The 22138-nt window shown below is 37.2% G+C and overlaps 1 protein-coding gene across 3 annotated transcripts in view; it reads left to right on the forward strand.

The window, feature by feature from the left end:
- The window catches only part of TDRD5 (tudor domain containing 5), a 99673-nt gene that overhangs the window by 64475 nt on the left and 13060 nt on the right, over positions 1 to 22138 (forward strand). For 2 of the 3 annotated variants that reach the window (XM_008696912.2, XM_040636271.1), the window contains exons 11-12: positions 3867 to 4067; positions 4564 to 4722. In XM_008696912.2, the coding sequence (XP_008695134.2) occupies positions 3867 to 4067; positions 4564 to 4722 (360 nt within the window). Of the gene's footprint in view, positions 1 to 3866; positions 4068 to 4563; positions 4723 to 6483; positions 6646 to 22138 lie in introns of all 3 variants that reach the window. The other variant, XM_040636270.1, reaches the window with a different exon arrangement.

Raw genomic sequence — 22138 nt, forward strand, 5'->3', positions numbered from 1 at the left:
TAACTTTGTGTTTTTCCCTCAGAACTCTTTTTTTTTTTTTTTTTTTAAGATTTTATTTATTTGACAGAGAGCATATGCATGAGCAAGGGGAGTGGCAGGCAGAGGGAGAGGGATCCCCACTGAGCAGGGAGCCTGATGTGGGGCTGGATCCCAGGGCCCCGGGATCATGACCTGAGCTGAAGGCAGATGCTTAACCGACTGAGCCACCCAGGCACCCCAGAACTCTTAATTATATGTGCCGTACACACTTATTACACTACATTTGTCTGTTTAACTTTAACTTACGGTTGCTTACATATACATGGATTATTCCTTTAAAAAATGTTACCTGAAAATCAGTACAGAAGAAAGAAAAAGAAAAAAACATGACTTATTATTCTACTTTTCAAACACACATTCAATTTAGAACTTTGATGTGTGTTTCTTTCAGTTTAGTTTACTGGATGTTGGGGGATCAGAGTTTTTGTAAGGTTTTCAGGATTACATAAAATAGTAATATTATTTTATATATATATTTTTTAAGATTATTTATTTGACAGAAAGAGAGCCAGCAAGAGAGGGAACACAAGCAGGGGGAGTGGGAGAGAAAGAAGCAGGCTTCCAGCAGAGCAGGGAGCCCAAGGCGGGGCTCAATCCCAGAACGCCGGGATCACGTCCTGAGCCGAAGGCAGACGCTTAACAACTGAGCCACCCAGGCGCCCCATATTATTTTATTCTTAACTCAGCATTATTATAGCATAAATTATTATGTTACCATAGGTCTCAATTTTAATAGATTCGCAGTAATCTGTTAGGTAAATGTATATCATAGATGAACTATCCTTTATTGTAGACATTGAATCTGTTCTGATTTTTGAGTAGGTGAATTTTCGAGTTACGGTTTTTCTGCAAGTCAGTATTCAGGATTGTTTTTTAGGGTGCATTTTACCTTGGTTTCTCTTTACTTCTTCCATTAGGAAGCTCAGGGCTAAATTTGTGACCCACTTAGAGCCGATGTTCCTTATTCTCATATTAGCCAGATGGCTTCCATTTTTGTGTCTCTTTGTTTTCTTATTTCCTTCCTGAAATGCTTCTGACCTTTGGGCTTTTGCCCACTCTGTTCCTTGGAGTAGCTTGTTCAAAGCATTCTCATGGTTGGCCCCTTTTTGCCATTCAGATTTAAACCCAAATGTTATTTCCCAAGAAGGACTTTCTTGACCAGCCAATTTAAAGTACACATTTCCACTTCAGTCGTCATTGCAATTTCTCTTTATAACACTATCTGGTATTATTGTAATTATTTGATCACATACACAGTGTGAGCTTCTGAGAGGAAGGGCATTGTCTGTTCACTGCATCTCTAGTGCCTAGATCAATGGTTAGGTGCTTAATAAAGGTCTTCAACTAAACGAATGAATCTCACTTTTTTCTCTTTTTATCTGGTTTCAAAAATAGTTAATGCATTGGTAGTGGCAGAGTAGCAGTAGAGGAGCGTGGTGGGACTAATACTCCCATTGGCAAAGTCTGAAGCAGCCAGAAAAGCAGAAATCTACCCTTGGGAGTCAAGCTGCAGGGTGGTAAGATCAGGAAAATTTCAGCTTCTATCCTAGGGTCACTCCCCCATCGATAGCCTTGCTAGCTTGAAGAGTTAGAGGACATTGTTTGCGACTGGCAGAACAGCTAGGAGTTAAGGGAGAAATACTTGAAGGGAGAGAGCCACAGAATGGGTGTTTCAAAATCAGTGACTGCCATCTGCCTAAATCCTTAGACGACTACTAAACTGTGCAGGCATTAGGAGAACACAGTGGCCCTAGGGAAACATCACTGGCTTATCTATCCTGTTTCTCACCTTGCATGCATTATTTTGAAAAGTTTTTTAATCGTTCCACTAATACACTCTTAATAATTTTAGGGATTACTCTAGGAAATACAACACATGTAAATAACAATGCAAAGACATTAGGACACTTTCTTCTTTAACCTCCTCTTCTGATCTATTATTGTTGTATAATTATTGTTATTGTTTTAAACCCCTCAAGAAATGGACCACATAAAATAATGTTCACTTAGATTTAGTCTTGTTTTTCTCAGTTTCCTAGCTCTTCATTCTTGCCACTCAAACCCCTTGACAACATTTTCCTTTTATTTGAACTGTATCCTTTAAGATTTCATTTTGTCAGGGTTTGCTGATGGCAAACTTAGTCATGTTTACCTGGACACATCATTTTGCATTTATTTGTGGAAGATACATTCACTAGAATTCTAGGTTGGCAGGTAATATGTTTCGTGGACTGAAGATCTCATTATAGTGGCTTCCGGTCTCCCTCCCTTATTGGAGAAGTCAGCTGTCAGTCTGAGGGATGCAGTGTCCTTTTTGTCTGTAGCTGTTTCTAACATTTCCTATTTGTTGCTTGTGTCTTCAGTTTTAGTATGTTTGTGTGTGGATTTATTCTTATTTATCCTACTTTGTGGTTCATTGAACTTCCTTTATCTGTGCTTTGTTACTTTTTATTAAATCCGGCAAATTCCCAGCCATTATCTCTTCAATTATTATTGTCTTTCCCCCATTATTCATATTTATATTCCCTCTGTCTCCGTTTCTGCTTCTCTTTTTCTGGGACCACAATTAAAATTATGCTAAACTTAGTCAATTTATCTTCCATATTTTTTAAACTCTTTCTGTATTTTTCTGTATTTTACATATTTCTCTCTTTCCATATTGCATTCTGGGTATTTTTTTTCCAAATTATCTTCCACTTTACTGACTTACTCTTTAATTCTATCTAACCTGCTACTGAATCAATCTTTTAGGTTTTAAGTTTTGGTTATTGCATTTTTACTCTCTAAAAGTTCTTTCCGTTCTATAATTTTGCAAGATGAATTTTTATAGATTGTTGATCTCTGCAGAAGCTTTCAAATTAATCTGTTTTTGTTTGTAAGTGTATTGTTACTTTGTAATTGGAAAGTTTTTGAAGTTTTATGTTGTTTTTCCTTGTTCTTATTTGTGATTAGTTGTTTCTTTGTATGCCTTTTATCTTTTCCTACGTACTCTTCATTGTCTTTGAAAAATTATTTGTAAGAGTGTTCAAATAATATGGGCTAAGAGTGTCTACCTCTAGAGAGATTTGCATTTGCTTCTGCTGGGTACCTAGGAATACTCCCAGTCTGGAACCACGTTAATTTAAACGAACAACTTGAGGATTTGTGTACTATCCAGATGATGTGAAAATTGAACTGCAAATCCATGTGAAGCCTAGTTTCTTTCTTTTCCTTTTTTTTTTTTTAAGATTTTATTTATTTATCTGAGGGAGAGAAAGAGAGATCACAAGCAGTGGGAGGGGCAAAGGGAGAGGGAGAAACAGACTCCCGCTGAGCAGAGAGCCCAATGTGGGGCTTGATCCCAGGACCCCGAGATCATGACCTGAACCGAAGGCAGACACTTAACCAACTGAGCTAGCTGGTGCCCCTCTTTTCCTTTTTAAGGCAAAATAGTTCCCACCTTCCCTTTAATTCTCTCCTGATGATTTGTTACTCTCTCGACAGTTCTTTGATGCTTTTAGACATTTTTAGAGAATATTTTATCTAGAATTTTAGTGGTTTCTGTGGAAGGATTAGTCCAATAATTTAACTTAATCATTTCTGAAAATGAAAGTTTTTCACCACATAAAGTTTTTTTCCATAATCACATTTTTTCATAATTTTTCCTTTATTCTGACTTTTTTCTTATCCCCAAATCATAAATATCCTGCAGTGTGTAATTCTAGTACTTTTATGGTTTTATTTTTCCATGAAAATCTCTAGTTCATCAGGAACTTAATTTTGTATGTGGTTACTATAATTCATTTGTGAATTTAGCATCTGAATTTCATGTCTTGATTATATTTCAGGAACATTGGACGTCTAGAGCTATTTTGCAGTTCCAGAAGTTGTGTGGTTTGAAGCCATTAGTGGGGGTAGTGGATGAATATGTGGATGGAATCCTTAACATTTTTCTGTGTGATACATCCTCAAATGAAGATGTCTATTTCCATCATGTCTTGAGAACAGAGGGCCATGCTATTGTATGCCGAGAAAATGTCCCTTCTAAGGTGGAGCAGACTGGATGTGTTTTGTAATATATTTTATTTACTCTCAACACTTCAAGATGTAAGATAATTTAATAGAGAAGGTTATTTGAGGTGTTCTTTCATCTTAGAGACATCTGTGAGATGCCTGCCTTCTTAATGCAGACCGCACTCTCAATTTTCAGATGACCACAAAAAACTACCTTTGGCTGATGAGAGTGTGAATACTTTTATTTTAAGTAATTGATTTGAGGATTCTGTCTTACCTCAGATCACTTCTTTGAGGTCTTCTTGGAGAAGATAACACTTTTGTTTTGCAAATATTGATAGTGATGTCTGCATCACTGTTAATATTAATGTTGATAATTTTTGTGACTCGGAAAAATTGTCAATATGGAAAATTTTTGAACTCTTAAATTTTAGAAGATAATACATTTCCACAACAATAGAAATTATGAAGTGCTAACCTTTTCACTTTTTCTCGAAGTAATTAAATCCTTCCTTCTTTTTTTAATCCCAGGGTTTCAGAGAACTCAACCCTTTAGCTTTATATACTAAATCCAGTGCAGGGCCAGAGGATGTGGTCCTGACAGAACTGGGTTATCCTTCCCAGCAACACTATTTTAATGAAGACCGAGAGATTAGTCCACAATCAAAGGAGAGTGAATTATCTATCCTGGTGAGAGGTTTTGTAATATTATTATAATTCTTTTTATTATTGTTAACATTTCATGAGTACTTATTATATGCCAAACACTATGAAAAACACCGTAAGCATAATATGTATTTAATCCTCATAGAATGCCTATGATATAGTTACCATCATTATCCTTATTTTATAGGTGAGGAAACAGAGGCTTTCCAAACCTAGGAAAGTTGGGGAACTTTATGCAACGATCTTAACAGTACCTTGTCTCTCATTATTTGCTGGTTTAAATCTTTGCTACAGTCACGCTTTCTCCTGTACGATTTCTCACGTACACTAAATTCTGTTATTGCCTTGGTGCGGTTGTGACTTCACCCACACTAATCCGAGTGCTGTTCTTCCCTCTGCACACCTCAGATTCTCCCAGTGTTCTCATTTCTTACTTTCTCTGTAAGCCTTTTAGTGACTCCCACTCACAGTAATAACAATATTATTATTACTACTACTATTACATATTATTCCAGCTAACAGTAGTAGTAATAAAAAATTTTTAAAAATTAACAACAACCTTTATTGGACTTGCACTACGTGGGAGGGACTGTTCTACGCACTCTCATGTACTAGTTAATTTAATCTTTACGATCACTTTACCAGGTTGATACTTTTGTATCCCTATTTTAGATAGAAGTAAAGTGAAGCACCAAGTAATAAATGATTTTTGAACAAATAAACATGTCCTCTGAGTCTTATATTCCTCATGACAACAAATACTGGGCTAAGAATATAGGATGTGTTTGGTTGAGAGCCAAAGTGGTTTTGGGCCCAGCAAGGATTTTATTTTCATTGAATAAAATATGAAAATACTATTTTGCTTAAATGTGTTTTATACATCTGACTTGTGAAATAAAATTGTAGAGATGGTCTTATGTTTTTAGTAGACATTTGCTAACTATTAGATAAAAAGGGAAGGCCAGTTTGACCACTGGCCTGTTCTGAAAAATAGGTCTGAATGTTTACTGTGCATGTTTGAAACAGCATAAGAATGTTAGATTTCTAGTTTATTTTAAAATTAATTAGGCTTCTTTGGCCCATAACACTTTCTTAATCATTATTACTTGACTGAAACAATTATATTTCTTGATTCCTCAATAGTGATTTGAATACTACCTTTACAATTTTAGAATATTCTATCATCACTGTGTTATGTGTTCAAATAATCATATTTCAGTCTTGAAAATAAAATAAGGCCATCTTTTCTGCAAAAGAGATAAAACTTAAAATTCTTGTATCCCACCCAACCTGTATCCCAGTGGCTTCATACACACACCCACTTACCCTCCCACTCCCTACCTCTGTATAATTCCTACTCTTCTTTTAAGCATCCTAACAGTTTGTGTTACCTCCTTCCTTGCATCTTCTTAAGGCACCTTCCTCCCTAATAATATTTTGGTCGTATCTCTGTTGATGGCTCAAAACTGAAGGTTGTACAGTGATTATCTGATTGTGTGTCTTCCTTCTGTATTTTGAGTTCCTTTAGAGCTGCGACCTGCTGCATTCATCTTAATATCCACAGAGCTACCCTGTACACATTTCATAATGTGTGCTCAGTAAATGTTTGTTGGCTTGAACTAGTTTAGCAGGATAGGAAGATGTAGGGACATGGATAAAGTTGAAAACTAATATAACATTTATATAAGCTATAGTGAAAAATTCCTCCCAGAATGTATAGGCATGCAGATTTTAGAAACAGCATTAGTACAGAAAATAAAATAATTTCTCTTTCATATCTACTAGCAAGATATTAGTGATGAAAAGGCTTTCAGTCACCTTAAATATGAGTTAAAGGAGCCATTAAAGGATTCTGAATTCAGTTCCTTGAAAACCCAAGATAAGAGCTGTGAAGAAGATCCAAAGTGGTCCATCCCAGAGCTAAAGGATCTGAAGGAAGAAAATGAGGTAGGAGAAGAAAAGAGGTTTTTGAAAATGTAATTCGTGTACTTAATTCATAAGTGAAGGGACGGGAATAAAATCGCTCTTTAAATTCTACTTTCACTGCTACCAGAGCATCTTTCACAGATGAATTACATCTTCTCTTCAACAGTCACCAATGCCAAGCTGAAACAGCATAGCCTTGATCACAAAAAAGGAAAGGCATTATTCAGCTCTGATGTGTTAGTTTCTATCTCGTTGCTTCAGGCAGTCTTCAAGAATTATGCGGTGATCATAAACCAGTACTGAGATACAACATCAGGAGAACCCAACAAGAAAAGTGTTGACAGCTTTTTCAGAGGATGTATTTTATTTTTATTTTAACCTAACGTTTATGTACACATAGCTTAGAGTGCCCCGTAACCCTTTCCTCTACATTTTGTATTTCACAGAGCAACCATTTTCATCTCCTTAGCTGCTACTTCTGGGATTTACCTCTGTTTCTTTCATTAAATAACATGCTTACATTGTTACTTCCTGAGTTTTCAGTTTTACATCCCTCTGGGAAAGAGGAAGATTTATTTCTCTTTCATCCCTTCCCTCCCTGGTCCCCCATCTTACTAATGTCGTTGTACCACCCTTTCCTTTAGATCACCATTCAGTATTTACATTATTATGACCATAAATACTATTGACAGCCAAGTAGTATGCTGTGGCAACTTTTCCCTTCCTGAATGACTTTTGTTTTCTCAAGTGTTAGTTTTTCTTTCTTTTTAAATCAACGCAGAGTAAAAATGACTTTCTTCTGGTGCATTGCTCCTGTCAGCTTTAATATATGCATAGATTTGTGTCACCATCGTCGTAATCAGGATGCAGGATGGCTCCATCCCCTGAAAAACCACCCTGGTGCTACCCCTCTGTACACAGTCTTCCTACATCCTCAACTCTTAGCAACCATTGATTTGTTTTCCATCGCTGCAGATGTCCCTTTTCAGGAGTGCCCTGGAAAGTGGAGTCATAGAGCATGTGTATAACTTTTTGAGACTAGCTTCTTTCAGTCAGCGTAATACCTTTGGGATTCATCCAAATTGTTGCCTATGTCAGTAGGCTGTTCCTTTTGATGGATAAGTAGTAGTTTATTGTATGGATGTACCTTAATTTGTATATCCATTCTCACCCATTGAAGGATACTTGGGTTGTTTCCAGTTTTGAGTAATTATGAATTAGAAACTCTTTAAATATTCATGTACAGATTTCTGTGTAAAGGTAATCAGGAATAATGTGGTAAGTGCATGCCAGACTGTTCTAGTTGTTTCTTATCTTGCCCGCACTAGGTATTATCAGTAATTTTTATTTTTAGCCATTCAAATAGATATGTAGTAGTGTGACAGCGTGATTTTAACTTGCATTTCCCTAATGCCTGTTATTGAACATCTTTTTGTGTGCTCACTTGCCATCCATATACATACTTCTTTGCAAAATGTCCAAGTCTTTTGCCCGTGTTTTGGTTGGGTTGTTTGTTTTCTTGCTAGTAGATTTTGAGAGTGCTTTAAATATTCTGAATACTAGTGCTTTGTCAGATATGTGATTTTCAAATGTATTCTACTTGTAGCATGTCTTACATTCTCTCAATAGTGTTTTTCAAACCACAAAAGTTTTAATTTTGAGAAATTCCAGTTTATCTTTTTTTAATGTACAGTTTTCCAGTGTCAAGACATCTTGAGTTAATTTTATTATAAGGTGTGAGGTTTAGGTCCACGTTAATTTTGTTGCATATGGGTGTCCAATTGTTTTAGCATCATTTTTGAAAAGACAATGCTTTCTCCATTGAATAGCCTTTGCAGATTTGCCAAAAATCAATTGTCTACATTTGTGTGTGTCTGTGCTCCATTGACCTACCTGTTTCTTCTTTTTTTTTAAAGATTTTATTTATTTATTCGACAGAGAGAGACAGCCAGTGAGAGAGGGAACACAAGCAGGGGGAGTGGGAGAGGAAGAAGCAGGCTCATAGTGGAAGAGCCTGATGTGGGGCTCGATCCCAGAACTCTGGGATCACGCCCTGAGCCGAAGGCAGACGCTTAACCGCTGTGCCACCCAGGCGCCCCAGACCTACCTGTTTCTTCAACAATACTACACTGTCTTGATTACGGTAGCTTTATAGCTTTATAATACCTCTTAAAATCAGGTAGTATGATTCCTCCTACTTTATTCTTCTTTTTCAAACTTGTTTTTAATCTTTTTTCTTCCATGACTTTATTTAAATTCAAATTAGTTAACATAGTGTAGTATTAGTTTCAGGAGTAGATTTAGTGATTCATCACTCACATATAATACCCAGTGTTCATCACAACATGTGCCCTCCTTTTTTTTTTTTTTCCTTAAAGATTTTATTTATTTATTTGTCAGTGAGCGCGCGCGAGAGAGAGCACACAAGCAGGGGGAGCGGCAGGCAGAGGGAGAAGCAGGCTCCCTGCCGATCAAGGAGCCCAGTGTGAGACTCTGGGATCATGACCTGAGCTGGAGGCAGACGCTTAACCTACTGAGCCACCCAGGCATCCCAACAAGTGCCCTCCTTAATACCCATCACCCACTTAGCCCATCCCCTCACCCACCTCCCCTCTAGCAACCTTCAGTTTGTTCTCTATAGTTTAGAGTCTCTTATGCTTGGCCTCCCCTCTGTTTTTATCCTATTTTATTTTTCCTTCCCATCTTCTATGTCCTTCTATGTTTTATTTCTTAAATTCCACATGTGAGTGAGATAATATGGTATTTGTCTTTCTCTGACTGATTATTTCACTTGGCATAATATACTCTGGTTCCATCCATGTCATTGCAAATGGCAAGATTTCATTCTTTTTTTTTTTTAAAGATTTTATTTATTTGACAGAGATAGAAACAGCGAGAGAGGGAACACAAGCAAGGGGAGTGGGAGAGGAAGAAGCAGGCTCCCAGCGGAGGAGCCAGATGTGGGGCTCGATCCCATAACGCTGGGATCACGTCCTGAGCCGAAGGCAGACGCTTAACCGCTGTGCCACCCAGGCGCCCCAAGATTTCATTCTTTTTGATGGCTGAATAATAGTCCTCTGTGTGTGTGTGTGTGTGTGTGTGTGTGTGCGCGCACGCGCGCACATGCACATACCACATCTTCATTCATCAGTCAGTGGACGTTTGGGCTCTTTCCAAAATTTGGCTTTGTTGATAGTGCTGCTATAAACGTTGGGGTGCATGTGCTCCTTTGAATCACAATGTATCTATACTTGGATAAATACCTAGTAGCTCAGTTGCTGGATCATAGGGTAGTTCTATTTTTAACTTTTTGAGGAACCTCCATACTGTGGCCAGGGTGTTGTTACCAGTTTGCATTTCCACCAACATTGCAAAAGGGTTCCTCTTTCTTTGCATCCTCGCCAACATCTGTTGTTTCTTGAATTGTTAATTTAAGCCATTCTGACAGGTATAAGGTGAGGTTTTGTGGTTTTGATTTGTATTTCCCTGATGATGAGTGATATTGAACATCTTTTCACGTGTCTGTTAACCATTTGTATGTCTTCTTTGGAGAAATGCCTGTTCATGTCTTCTGCCCATTTATTAACTGGATTATTTATTTTTTTAGGTGTTGAACTTGATAAGTTCTTTATAGATTTTGGATACTAGCCCTTTATCTGATATGTCATTTGCAAATATCTGCTCCCATCCCATTTTGTTGACTGTTTCCTTTGCTGTGCAAGAGCTTTTTTTTTTACCTCGATGAAGTACCAGTAGTTCATTTTTGCCTTTGTTTCCCTTGCCTTTGGAGATGTGTCTAGCCAGAATTTGCTGTGGCCAAGGTCACAGAGGTTGCTGCTGGGTTCTTCTCTAGGATTTTCATGGATTCCTGTCTCACATTGAGGTCTTTCCTCCATTTTGAGTCTAGTTTTGTGTATGGTGTAAGGAAAGGGTCCAGTTTCGTTCTTTTGTATGTGGTTGTCCGGTTTTCCAAATGTCCGGTTTTCCTGACACCATTTGTCGAAGAGACTGTCTTTTTTCCATTGGATATTCTTTCCTGCTTTGTCGAAGATGAATTGACCATAGAGTTGAGGATCCATTTCTGGGTTGTCTGTTCCATTGATCCACGTGTTTGTTTTTGTGCAAGTACCATACCGTCTTGATGGTTACAGCTTTGTAATAGAGATTAAAGTCCAGAATTGTGATGCCACCTGCTTCAGTTTTTTAACATTCCTTTGGCTATTTGGGGTCTTTTCTGGTTCCATACAAATTTTAGGATTATTTTTTCTAGCTCTGTGAAAAAAGTTGATGGTATTTTGATAGGGATTGCATTGAATGTATAGATTGCTCTGGGTAGCATAGACATTTTAACAATATTTGTTCTTCCATGAGCATGGAACATTTTTCCATTTTTTTGTGTCTTAATCTCTTTCATGAGTGTTCTGTAGTTTTCAGAGTAGATTCTTTGCCTCTTTGGTTAGGTTTATTCCTAGGTATCTTAAGGTTTTTGGTGCAATTGTAAATGGGATCAATTCCTTAATTTCACTTCTTCTGTCTCGTTGTTAGTGTATGGAAATGCAGCTGATTTCTGTGCTTTGATTTTATATCCTGCCATTTTGCTGAGTTCCTGTACGAGTTCTAGCAATTTTGGGGTGGAGTCTTTTGGGTTTTTCATATATAGTATCACATCATCTGCAAAGAGTGAGAGTTTCACTTCTTTGCCGATTCGGGTGCCTTTTATTTCTTTTTGTTGTCTGATTGCTGAGGCTAGGACTTCTAGTACTATGTTGAACAGCAGTGGTGATAGTGGACATCCCTGCCATGTACCTGACCTTAGGGGGAAAGCTCTCAGTTTTTCCCCGTTGAGAATGATATTCTCTGTGGGCTTTTAATAGATGACTTTTACGATATTGAGGTATGTTCCCTCTATCCCTGCACTGTGGAGAGTTTTAATCAAGAAAGGATGCTGTACTTTGTCAGATGCTTTCTCTGCATCTATTGAGAAGATCTTATAGTTCTTGTCCTTTCTTTTATTAATGCAGGATGTCACATTGATTGATTTGCAGATGTTGAACCACCCATGCAGCCCAGGAATAAATCCCACTTGGTCTTGGTGAATAATAATCCTTTTAATGTACTTTTGGATGCTGTTGGCTAGTATCTTGGTGAGAATTTTTGTATCCATGTTCATCAGGGATATTGGTCTGTAATTGTCCTTTTTGGTGGGGTCTTTGGTTTTGGAATCAAGGTAATGCTGGCTTCATAAAAAGGGTTTGGAAGTTTTTCTTCCATTTTGATTTTTTTTTAAACCGTGTCAGAGGGATACGTATTAATTCTTCTTTAAATGTTTGGTAGGATTCCCCTGGGAAGTCATCTGTCCCTGGCTCTTGTTGGGAGATTTTTTGATGACTGCTTCAATTTCCTTGGTGGTTATGGGTCTGTATGGGTTTCCTGTTTCTTCCTGTTTCAGTTTTGGTAGTTTATACATTTCCAGGAATGCATCCATTTCTTCCAGATTTTCTAATTTGTTGGCACACAGTTGGTCATGATATGTTCTTATAATTGTTTGTATTTCTTCAGTGTTGGTTGTGATCTCTCATCTTTCATTCATGATTTTATTTGGGTCCTTTCTCTTTTCTTTTTGGTAAGTCTGGCGATGGGCTTATCGATCTTACTAATGCTTTCAAAGAATTGGCTCCTAGTTTCATGGATCCATTCTCCTGTTCTTTTGGTTTCTATTTCATTGATTTCTGCCTAATCTTTATTAATTCTCTTCTCCTGCTGGGTTTAGGCTTTATTTGCTGTTCTTTCTCCAGCTCCTTTAGGTGTAAGGTTAGGTTGTGTATTTGAGACCTTTCTTGTTTCTTGAGAAAAGCTTGTATTGCTATGTACTTCCCTCTTAGGACCGCCTTTGCTGCATCCCAAAGATTTTGAACACTTGTGTTTTCATTTTCATTTGTTTCCATGAATTTTTTAATTCTTTAATTTCCTGGTTGATCCATTCATTCTTTAGTAGGATGCTCTTTAGCCTCCATGGATTTGCGTTCTTTCCAAATTTCCTTTTGTGGTTGAGTTACAGTTTCAAGGCATTGTGGTCTGAAAATATGCAGGGAATGATCCCAGTCTTTTGGTACCAGTTGAGACCTGATTTGTAACCCAGTATGTGATCTATTCCAGAGAATGTTCCATGTGCACTCGAGAAGAATGTGTATTCTGTTGCTTCAGATGGGATGCTCTGAATATATCTAAGTCCATCTCGTCCAATGTGTCATTCAAAGCCATTGTTTCCTTGTTGATCTGCTTAGATGATCTGTCTATTGCAGTGAGTGGGGTGTTAAAGTCCTCTATTATTATTGTATTATTATCGATTTGTTTATTTGATTTTGTTATTAATTAGCTTATATAGTTGGCTGCTCCCATGTTAGGGGCATAAATATTTGCACTTGTTAGATCTTCCTGTTGGATAGACCCTATTATGGTAGTGTCCTTCCTCATCTATTATAGTCTTTGTTTTAAAATCTAATTTGTCTGATACAAGGATTGCTACCCCAGCTTTCTTTTGATGTCCATTAGCATGATAAATTGTTCTCCACCCTCTCACTTTCAATCAGGTCTAAAATGAGTCTCTTGCAGACAGTATATGGATGGGTCTTGCTTTTTTATCCAATCTGATACCCTGTGTCTTTTGATGGGGGCATTTAACCCATTTACAATCAGAATAACTATTGAAAGATATGAATTTAGTCCCATTGTATTACCTGTTAAGTCCCTGTTTCTGTATATTGTCTCTGTTCCTTTCTGGTCCATGTTAATTTTGGGCTCTCTCTCTTTGTTTACAGGATCCCTTTTAATATTTCTTGTAGGGCTGGTTTGGTGATCACAAATTATTTTAGTTTTGTTTGTCCTGGAAGCTTTTTATTTGTTCTTCTGTTTTGAATGACATTCTTGCTGGATGAAGTATTCTTGGCTGCATATTTTTCTCATTTAGCACCCTGAATATATCATGCAGTACTTTCTGACCTGCCAGGTCTCTGTGGGAAGGTCTTCTGCCAGTTTAATGTTTCTATCCTTGTAGGTTAAGGACCTCTTGCCCCAAGCTGCTTGCAGGAATTTCTCTTTGTCTCTGAGATTTTCAAGCTTCATTATTATATGTTGGGGTATTGACCTATTTTTATTAATTTTGAGGGGGGTTCTCTTTGCCTCCTAGACCCAGATGCCTATTTCCTTCCCCAGGTTCTCCACTATAATTTGCTCTGATATACCTTCTGCCCCTCTCTCTCTTCTTCCTCTTCTTCTGGGATTCCAGTTATTCTGATGTTGTTTCTCTTTATGGTATCACTTATCTCTCGAATTCTCTCTTCATGATCTAGTAGTTGTTTATCTCTCTTTTTCTCAGCTGTTTTATTCTCCATCATTTTGTGTTCTATATCACTAATTCTCTCTTCTGCCCCATTTATCCTAGTAGTTAAAGCCTCCATTTTTTATTGCATCTCATTAATAGTCTTTTTAAATTTCAAGTTGATTAGATTTTAGTTCTTTTATTTCTTCAGAAAGGAATTCTGTAGTGTCTTCTATGCTTTTTTTCAAGCCCAGCTAGTATCTTTGTAATCATTATTCTGAACTCTAGTTCCAACATCTGACTTGTATCCATACTGATTAGGTCCCTTGCAGTCAGTACTGCCTCTTGTTCTCTTTTTTGAGGTGAGTTTTTCCATCTTGTCGTTTTTGCAGAAAGTGGTGGTTTTATATCTGTAGAGTTGTAGCTGTTCTTTTCTTAGCTCTCCGATTGAGTTTGCAGGTGGTCAGAATGATTTGATAGCTATCTAGCTGAATTTCTGGGACCAGACATAACTAAGGTCTCTTACTCCTCTGCCATCTTGGATTCTCCTACCCATACTTGTTTTTATTTTTTTTTTGTTTATTTTTTTAAAAAGATTTTATTTATTTATTTGACAGAGAGGGATGGCCAGTGAGAGAGGGAACACAAGCAGGGGGAATGGGAGAGGAAGAAGCAGGCTCCCAGCAGAGAAGCCCGATGCAGGGTTCGATCCCAGAACGCCGGGATCATGCCCTGAGCTGAAGGCAGACGCTCAATGACTGAGCCACCCAGGCGCCCCCATACTTGTTTTTATTTTATTTTATTTTATTTTATTTTATTTTATTTTATTTTTTTAAGATTTTATTTATTTATGTGACAGAGAGACAGCCAGCGAGAGAGGGAACACAGCAGGGGAGTGAGAGAGGAAGAAGCAGGCTTCCAGCGGAGGAGCCCGATGTGGGACTCGATCCCGGAACGCCGGGATCATGCCCTGAGCCAAAGGCAGACGCTTTAACGACTGCGCTACCCTGGCGCCCCTCCCATACTTGTTTTTAATATTGAAGTTACTTTGAATCAGTTTATATCTGAGATTTTGATGGAATTAGTTTATGTCTATAGATAAACTTGGGGAGAAGTAACATCTTTAATCTGTGAACACAGCATATTTCTCTCTTTAGGTTTTCTTTTATACTATCGTTAGGGTGTTATAATTTTCAGTATATGGGATATATTTTGTTAACTTTAATACCTTAATATGTCACTTATTTTGGGAGCTATCATAAGTGATACCTTTTTGTTTCCATATCTTCATTGCTAGAATATGGAAGTCGAGTTTTGTATTTTCACCTTAATCCTGTTAACCTGCTAAATTCACTTACTGTTTTTTAGGAGGTGTTTTGTAGACTCCTTTGAGATTTTCTAGATAGATGATAATATTGTCTGTGAATTGGGACAGTTTTATTTCTTCCTTTCCAATTTGTATATCTTTATCTAGGATTTCAAATATGATGTTGAACAAGACTTGTGAGAGAGGATGTCTTGTTGTCCCGCTGAATGATTTTATCATGCATATATGGGTGTGAATGTTGTTAAATGGTTTTTCTGTATGTGTTGATCATATTATTTTCTTCTTTAGTCTCTTAATATGGCATATTACAGTGATTCATCGAATATTAAAGAAGACTGGCATTCTTGGAATATATCCCACTTGGTCATGGTGTATTATTCTTTTTCTGAATTGCTGGATTCCATTTGCTAATATTTGGTGAAGATTTTTATGTCTGTTTTTCTGAAGGATATTGGTTTATAGTTTTCCTGGACAGTCTTTGATGGTTTTAGTACCAGGGTAATGCTGGTCTGGAAGTGTTCCTTTCTATTTTATTTTCTGACAAAGATTATGTAGAATAATTTTTTTTATTTTTAATTGACATTTTTGTGGTAACTGAAGTTTCATGTGCAGTTGTAAGAAATAATACAGAGAGATCCTCTGTAATCCTTGCCTATTTCCTCCAGTGGTCACATTTTATAAAACTGTAGTATAGTATTGCAACCAGGATATTGACGTTGGTAAAATCTGCCTACCTTCACATTTCTCTAGTTTTACTTGTATTTATTTGTGTGTGTGTATTTAGTTTTGTGTAGTCGTAGCATATGATGGGTATCCAGCGGCACAGTCAAGATACCAAATACATCATCATGACTCAGGATCTTTTGTATTGTCCTTTAATAGCCACACCCACCATCCCTCTCTCCACAGTCCCTAACCCCTGGCACCCACTAGCCAGTTCTACATATCTAAAATTTTGTCATTTTAAAAATGTTGTGTAAATGAAATCATATAGTATGTGACTTTTTGAAATTGTCATTTTTTTGCTCAGTATATTCCTTGTAGATTCATCCAAGTTGTTGCATGAATCAGTTGTCTTTTTCCTTTTCTTGCCAAGTATCATTCCGTGGCATGTACATGCCACAGTGTTTCACCAGTAGCCCTTTGAAGAACATTTGGGTTGTTTCTAGGTTTAGCTATTACGAAACTATCACGAACATTTGTGTACAGGTTGTTGGGTGAATGTAAGTTCTCTGGAACAATTATTCAGAGAATATATCATTCAATTATAGTTGGGTGGTATGTGGAAATTACATGTTTGGTTTGATAAGAAACTGCTATTCTGTTCTCCAGAGTGACTGTACCACTTTACATTCCCTCCAGCCATGTGTTGAGTAATCCAATTTCTCTACATCTTTACCAGCATTTGGTGTTGTCACTAATTTTTAGCCATTCTGCTGATATGCAGTGCTATTTCATTTTGCTTTTAGTTGGCATTTCCCTAATGGCTAATGATGTTGAACATCTTTTCATGTGCTTATTTGCCATCTGTATGTCATCCTTTGTGATAAGTCTTGTCTTTTTTCCCTTTTCCTAATTCGATTTTTGATACTTTTATTGTCCAATTATTAGAGTTTTTTATATTCTGGATCCTACTCCTTTATTAGATATGTGGTTTGCAGATATTTTCTTCTAGTTTGTATCTTTTTGTCTCTTTACATGGGCTTTTGCAGAGAAAACATTTTTTTAAAGATCTTATTTATTTATTTATTTGACAGAGAGGCAGTGAGAGAGGGAACACAAGCAGGGGGAGTGGGAGAGGGAGAAGCAGGCTCCCCACTGAGCAGGGAGCCCAATGCGGGTCTTGATCCCAGGACCCTGGAATCATGACCTGAGCTGAAGGCAGACGCTTAACCTACTAAGCCACCCAGGTGCCCCCAGGAGAAAACATTTATAATATTGATATGGTCCATTTTATCCAATTTTCTGTTTTACAAGCTTTTAATTTTAATTGTAATATATTTCACATAACATGTTATATTAGTTTCAGGTGTACAATATAGTGATTCAACAGTTCTATACATTACTCAGTGCCCATCATGATAAGTGTACCCTTTAATCCCCATCACCTTTTCCACCCATCCCCCCACCCACTGGTAACCATCAGTTCTCTGTAGTTAAGTCTGTTTCTTGGTTCGTTTGTCTCCCCCTTTTATTTCCCCTTTGCTCATTTGTTTTGTTTCTCAAATTCCACATATGAGTGAAATCATATGGTGTATGTCTTTTTNCTGCTGACTTATTTCACTTTGCATAATACTCTCTGGCTCATCCACGTCATTGCAAATGGAAAGATTTCATTCTTTTTTGGGGCTGAGTAATATTCTGTTGTGTCCATATCCCACATCTTCTTTAGCCATTCATCTATTGATGGGTCCTTGGGCTACTTCTATAATTTGGCTGTTGTAAGTAATGCTGCAATAAATATAGGGGTGTATATATCCCTTTGAATTAGTATTTTTTGGGTAAAAACCCAGTAGTGAGATTACTGGATCATAGGGTAGTTCCGTTTTTAACTTTTTGAGGAAACGTCATACTGTCTTCCACAGGGGCTGTACCAGTTTGCATTCCCACCAACAGTGCACGAGGGTTCCCTTTTTTCCACGATCTCTCCAACAGTAGTTTCTTGTATTTTTTATTTTAGCCATTCTGACAGGTGTGCAGTGGTATCTCATGGTGGTTTTGATTTGCATTTCCCTGATGATGAGTGATGTTGAGCATCTTTTCATGTGTCTGTTGGCCATCCGTATGTTTTCTTTGGAGAAATGTCTGTTCATGTCTTCTGCCCATTTTTTAAATTGGATTATTTGGTTTTTGGGTGTTGAGTTGTATAAGTTCTTTAGGTATTGTGGATACTAACCCTTTATCAGAGATGTCATTTGCATATATCTTCTCCTATTCAGTATGTTGCCTTTTAGTTTTGTAGATTGTTTCTTTTGCTTTTTAGAAGAATCTTTTCATTTTGATGAAGTCCCAATAGTTTATTTTTGCTTTTGTTTACTTTGCCTCAGGAGACATATCTAGAAAAAAGTTGCTATGTCCAGTGTCAGAGAAATTACTGTCTCTTCTCTCTTCTAGAATTTTTATTTTTATTTTATTGTTTTTTTAAAGGATTTTATTTATTCATTTGACAGAGCACAAGCAAGAGGAGTGGCAGACACGGGGAGAGCCCCACTGAGCAGGGAGCCCGATGTGGGGCTTGATCTCAGGACCCTGGGATCATGACCTGAGTCAAAGGCAGATGATTAACCCCCTGAGCCACCCAGGCACCCCTCTTCTAGAATTTTTATAGTTTTAGGTCTCACATTTAGGTCTTTAATCCATTTGGAGTTTATTTTTGTATATGGTGTAAGAAAGTGGTCCAGTTTCATTCTTTTGCATGTAGCTATCCAATTTTTCCAACACCATTTGTTGAAGAGGCTTTTTCCCATTGCATATTCATTCCTCCTTCGTTGGAGATTAACTGGCCATATAAATGTGGGTTTATTTCTGGGCTTCCTGTTCTATTCCATTGATTTATGTGCCTGTTTTGGGCTGACACCACACTGTTTTGATTACCATAGCTTTGTAGTATAACTTGAAATCTGGAGTTGTGATTCTTCCAGCTTTGTTTTTCTTTTTATCAGATTTTCTTTTGATGGATTATGATTTTGATATCAAGACTTGAGAGCTCTCTACCTAGCTTAAAAATCTATCCATTTGGGGTTTATTATTTTTATTATTTAAAAAAAATTTTTTTTTAAAGATTTTATTTGTCAGAGAGAAAGAAAGAGAGAGAGGGCAAGCATACAAGCAGGGGGAACGGGAGGCAGAGGGAGAAGCAGGCTCCCCGCCAAGCAGAGAGTCTGATGTGGGGCTTGATCTCGGGACCCTGGGATCATGACCTGAGGCAAAGGCAGGAACTTAACTGACTGAGCCACCCAGGTGCCCCTCTACTTTCTTAAGATGGAAACCTAGATTATTGATTTGAAAACTTTCTTTTTTTCTAATATAAGCATTTCATGCTTTGACCCTCTGAGTACCACTTTAGCTCCATCTCACAAGTTTGAATATATTGTATTTTCATTTGGTTCAAATATATTCTGATTTTTTTGAGTGGTCATCTTTGACTCATAATTATATGACCCTAATTATTATGATATGGGTCATATAACAGTGGGTCATATAAGTATGAATTATTTGGAAGTGTGTTTCCAAGTGTTTGGACATTTTCCTGTTATCTTTCTCTTACTCATTTATAGTTACATTCTGTTGTCTGAGAACATATTTTGTATGATTTCAGTTTTTTAAATTTGTTAAGGTTCATTGAAGTAGGATATGGTCTGTCTTGGTGAAAGTCCCATGTGCCTTTCAAGAGACTGTGTTCTGCTTTTGTTGAATGGAGTGTTCTATAAAGGTTAATTAGATCCAGTTGATTGGTGGTATCATTCAGTTCTATATCCTTGTTATCTACTAGTTTACTGACTACTGAAAAGAATGTTGAAGTCATCAACTATAATTTGGATTATGTCTGTTTTTCCTTCCTTGTCACTTTTTTTCCTTATGTATTTTGGAGGTTTATTACCAGGTGCCATATATTTAGGATTGGTATGTTTTCTTGATGAACCAACCCTTTTATCGTTACAAAATGTCTTTATCCATAGTTACTTTCTTTGTGCTGATGCCTACATTGATAGCAGTATAGCCACTTCAGCTTTATTTTTTTAAATTGTTGACATAATCTTTTTCCATTCTTTTACTTCTAACCTACCTGTGTCATTATATTTGAGGTAAATTTCTTGAGACACCATGTAGTTTAGTCATTTTTTAAATCCATCTGATGATCTGAATTTTAGTTAGTATCTTTAGACATTTTACATTTAATATCATTATTCATATGTTTTGATTATAGGTCTACCATTATGTTTTATTTGTTACCTCTGCTTTTCATTCCTTTGCTTTTCTTTTCCTTCCTTTCAGTATTATTCTTTTTTTAGTATTTTTCTTATTTAGTATACTTTTTTAGTAGTCCGTTTTAGTTTACTTATTATATTTTTATTATATCTACCTGTGTAGTGTTTTGACTGGTTACTCCAGGAATTACAGTATACATCTTGACTTTTCACAGTAGATGTAATCAGTATTTACCACTTCAAGTGGTATATAAATATCTTACCACCATTTAGGTATTTTACCCCCCTCCCACCTCCTTTATGCTATGTTTACATATAACAAGTATATATGTTGAGAATTTATAATGTTATAGTTTTTGCTTTCCGCCTTCAAACATATTATAAACAATCCAGGACAAAAATAGTCTATTATACTTCCCCAGATATTGATAATTTCTGTTCCTCTTTATATCTGATATTCCAACTTTCCTTCTGCTGTCCTCTCCTTTCTATCCAAAGAACTTCCTTTAGGGGCGCCTGGGTGGCTCAGTCGTTAAGCGTCTGCCTTTGGCTCAGGGCGTGATCACGGCGTTCCGGGATCGAGTCCCACATTGGGCTCCTCCGCTGGGAGCCTGCTTCTTCCTCTCCCACTCCCCTGCTGTGTTCCCTCTCTCGCTGGCTGTCTCTCTGTCACATAAATAAATAATATCTTTAAAAAAAAAAAAAAACTTCCTTTAGCAATTCCTTTAGAGTATATCTGCTGACATGAATTTTTTTAGTTTTCTTCATTGGGGATGTATTTATTTCATCTTCATTCTTGAAAGATTTTTTGCTGGATGTACAATTCTGGGTTATCAGTTCTTTTACCAGGCCTTTAAAAATTTCATTCCACTTTCTTCTGGCTTTCATAATTTTGATGAAAAATATGCAGTGTTGGAATTGTTCCTTTACGTGTCATTTTCTTTTGCCTACGTTTAGGATGGTTTGTCTTTAGTTTTCAGGAGGTAGTTTATAATCTATTTAGACATGGATTTCTTTTTTTTTTTTTTTTAAGATTTTATTTTTACTTATTTATTTGACAGAGAGAGAGAGAGAGACACCCAGCAAGAGAGGAAACAGGCAGGGGGAGTGGGAGATGAAGAAGCAGGCTCCCAGCGGAGGAGCCCTGATATGGGGCTCGATCCCAGGGCTCCAGGATCATGCCCTGAGCCGAAGGCAGACGCTTAATGACTGAGCAACCCAGGCGCCCCTAGATATGGATTTCTAACCTCATATTTGAGGTTTGCTAAACTTTTTGAACTGTAGGTTTATGTCTTTCATCAAATTTGTGACATTTTCGGACACTGCTTCAAATACTTTTTCTGCACTGCACTCTTTCTTTTCTCCTTCTGGGACTCCGATGAAGCAAATGTTAAACCTTTTGGTATTGTCCTATAGGTCCTCGAGGCTCTGTTTTTGCCTTTGTTTTCTCATTTTTTTCCTCTCTGTTGTCGGATTGGATAATTTCTATGGATCTCCCTTCAGGTTCATGCATTCCTTACTTTTCTCTCTGTCCTGCTATTGAAAACAGACCTAGGGGCCTTGCTATTCAGTATAAAAACCTTTGCTGAGTTCCCCTGTTTTTTTGCTTGCCCCACCCTCACCTTTACCCTCCAGAAGACCTCTGGTTTTCCAGCAGGAAAAAGAGGTGTATCTTCCTTTGTATATGGAATAGGTTATGTATCTGGAGATCTAACTGCTTCTTATAGAGACTTTCTACTTTTGCTTTTGTTTTTGTTTCCACTTTACATTTTCATTTCCAAAAACCTTGTACTAGCGATTTCTGAGCTTTTGCAGTATCTGGTATAAATTTGGTTGCTTCTCAGTTTTTCCTGCTCTAAGCTCAGAATTCTACTTTCTCAAGACTGCTTAGTAAGTTGTCATTTGTCATCTTTTCTGTATCCAGAATGTAGGTGGTATTTT

Source organism: Ursus maritimus, unplaced genomic scaffold (genome assembly GCF_017311325.1).
Source record: "Ursus maritimus isolate PB19 unplaced genomic scaffold, ASM1731132v1 scaffold_2, whole genome shotgun sequence".
NCBI classification, from domain to species: domain Eukaryota; kingdom Metazoa; phylum Chordata; class Mammalia; order Carnivora; family Ursidae; genus Ursus; species Ursus maritimus.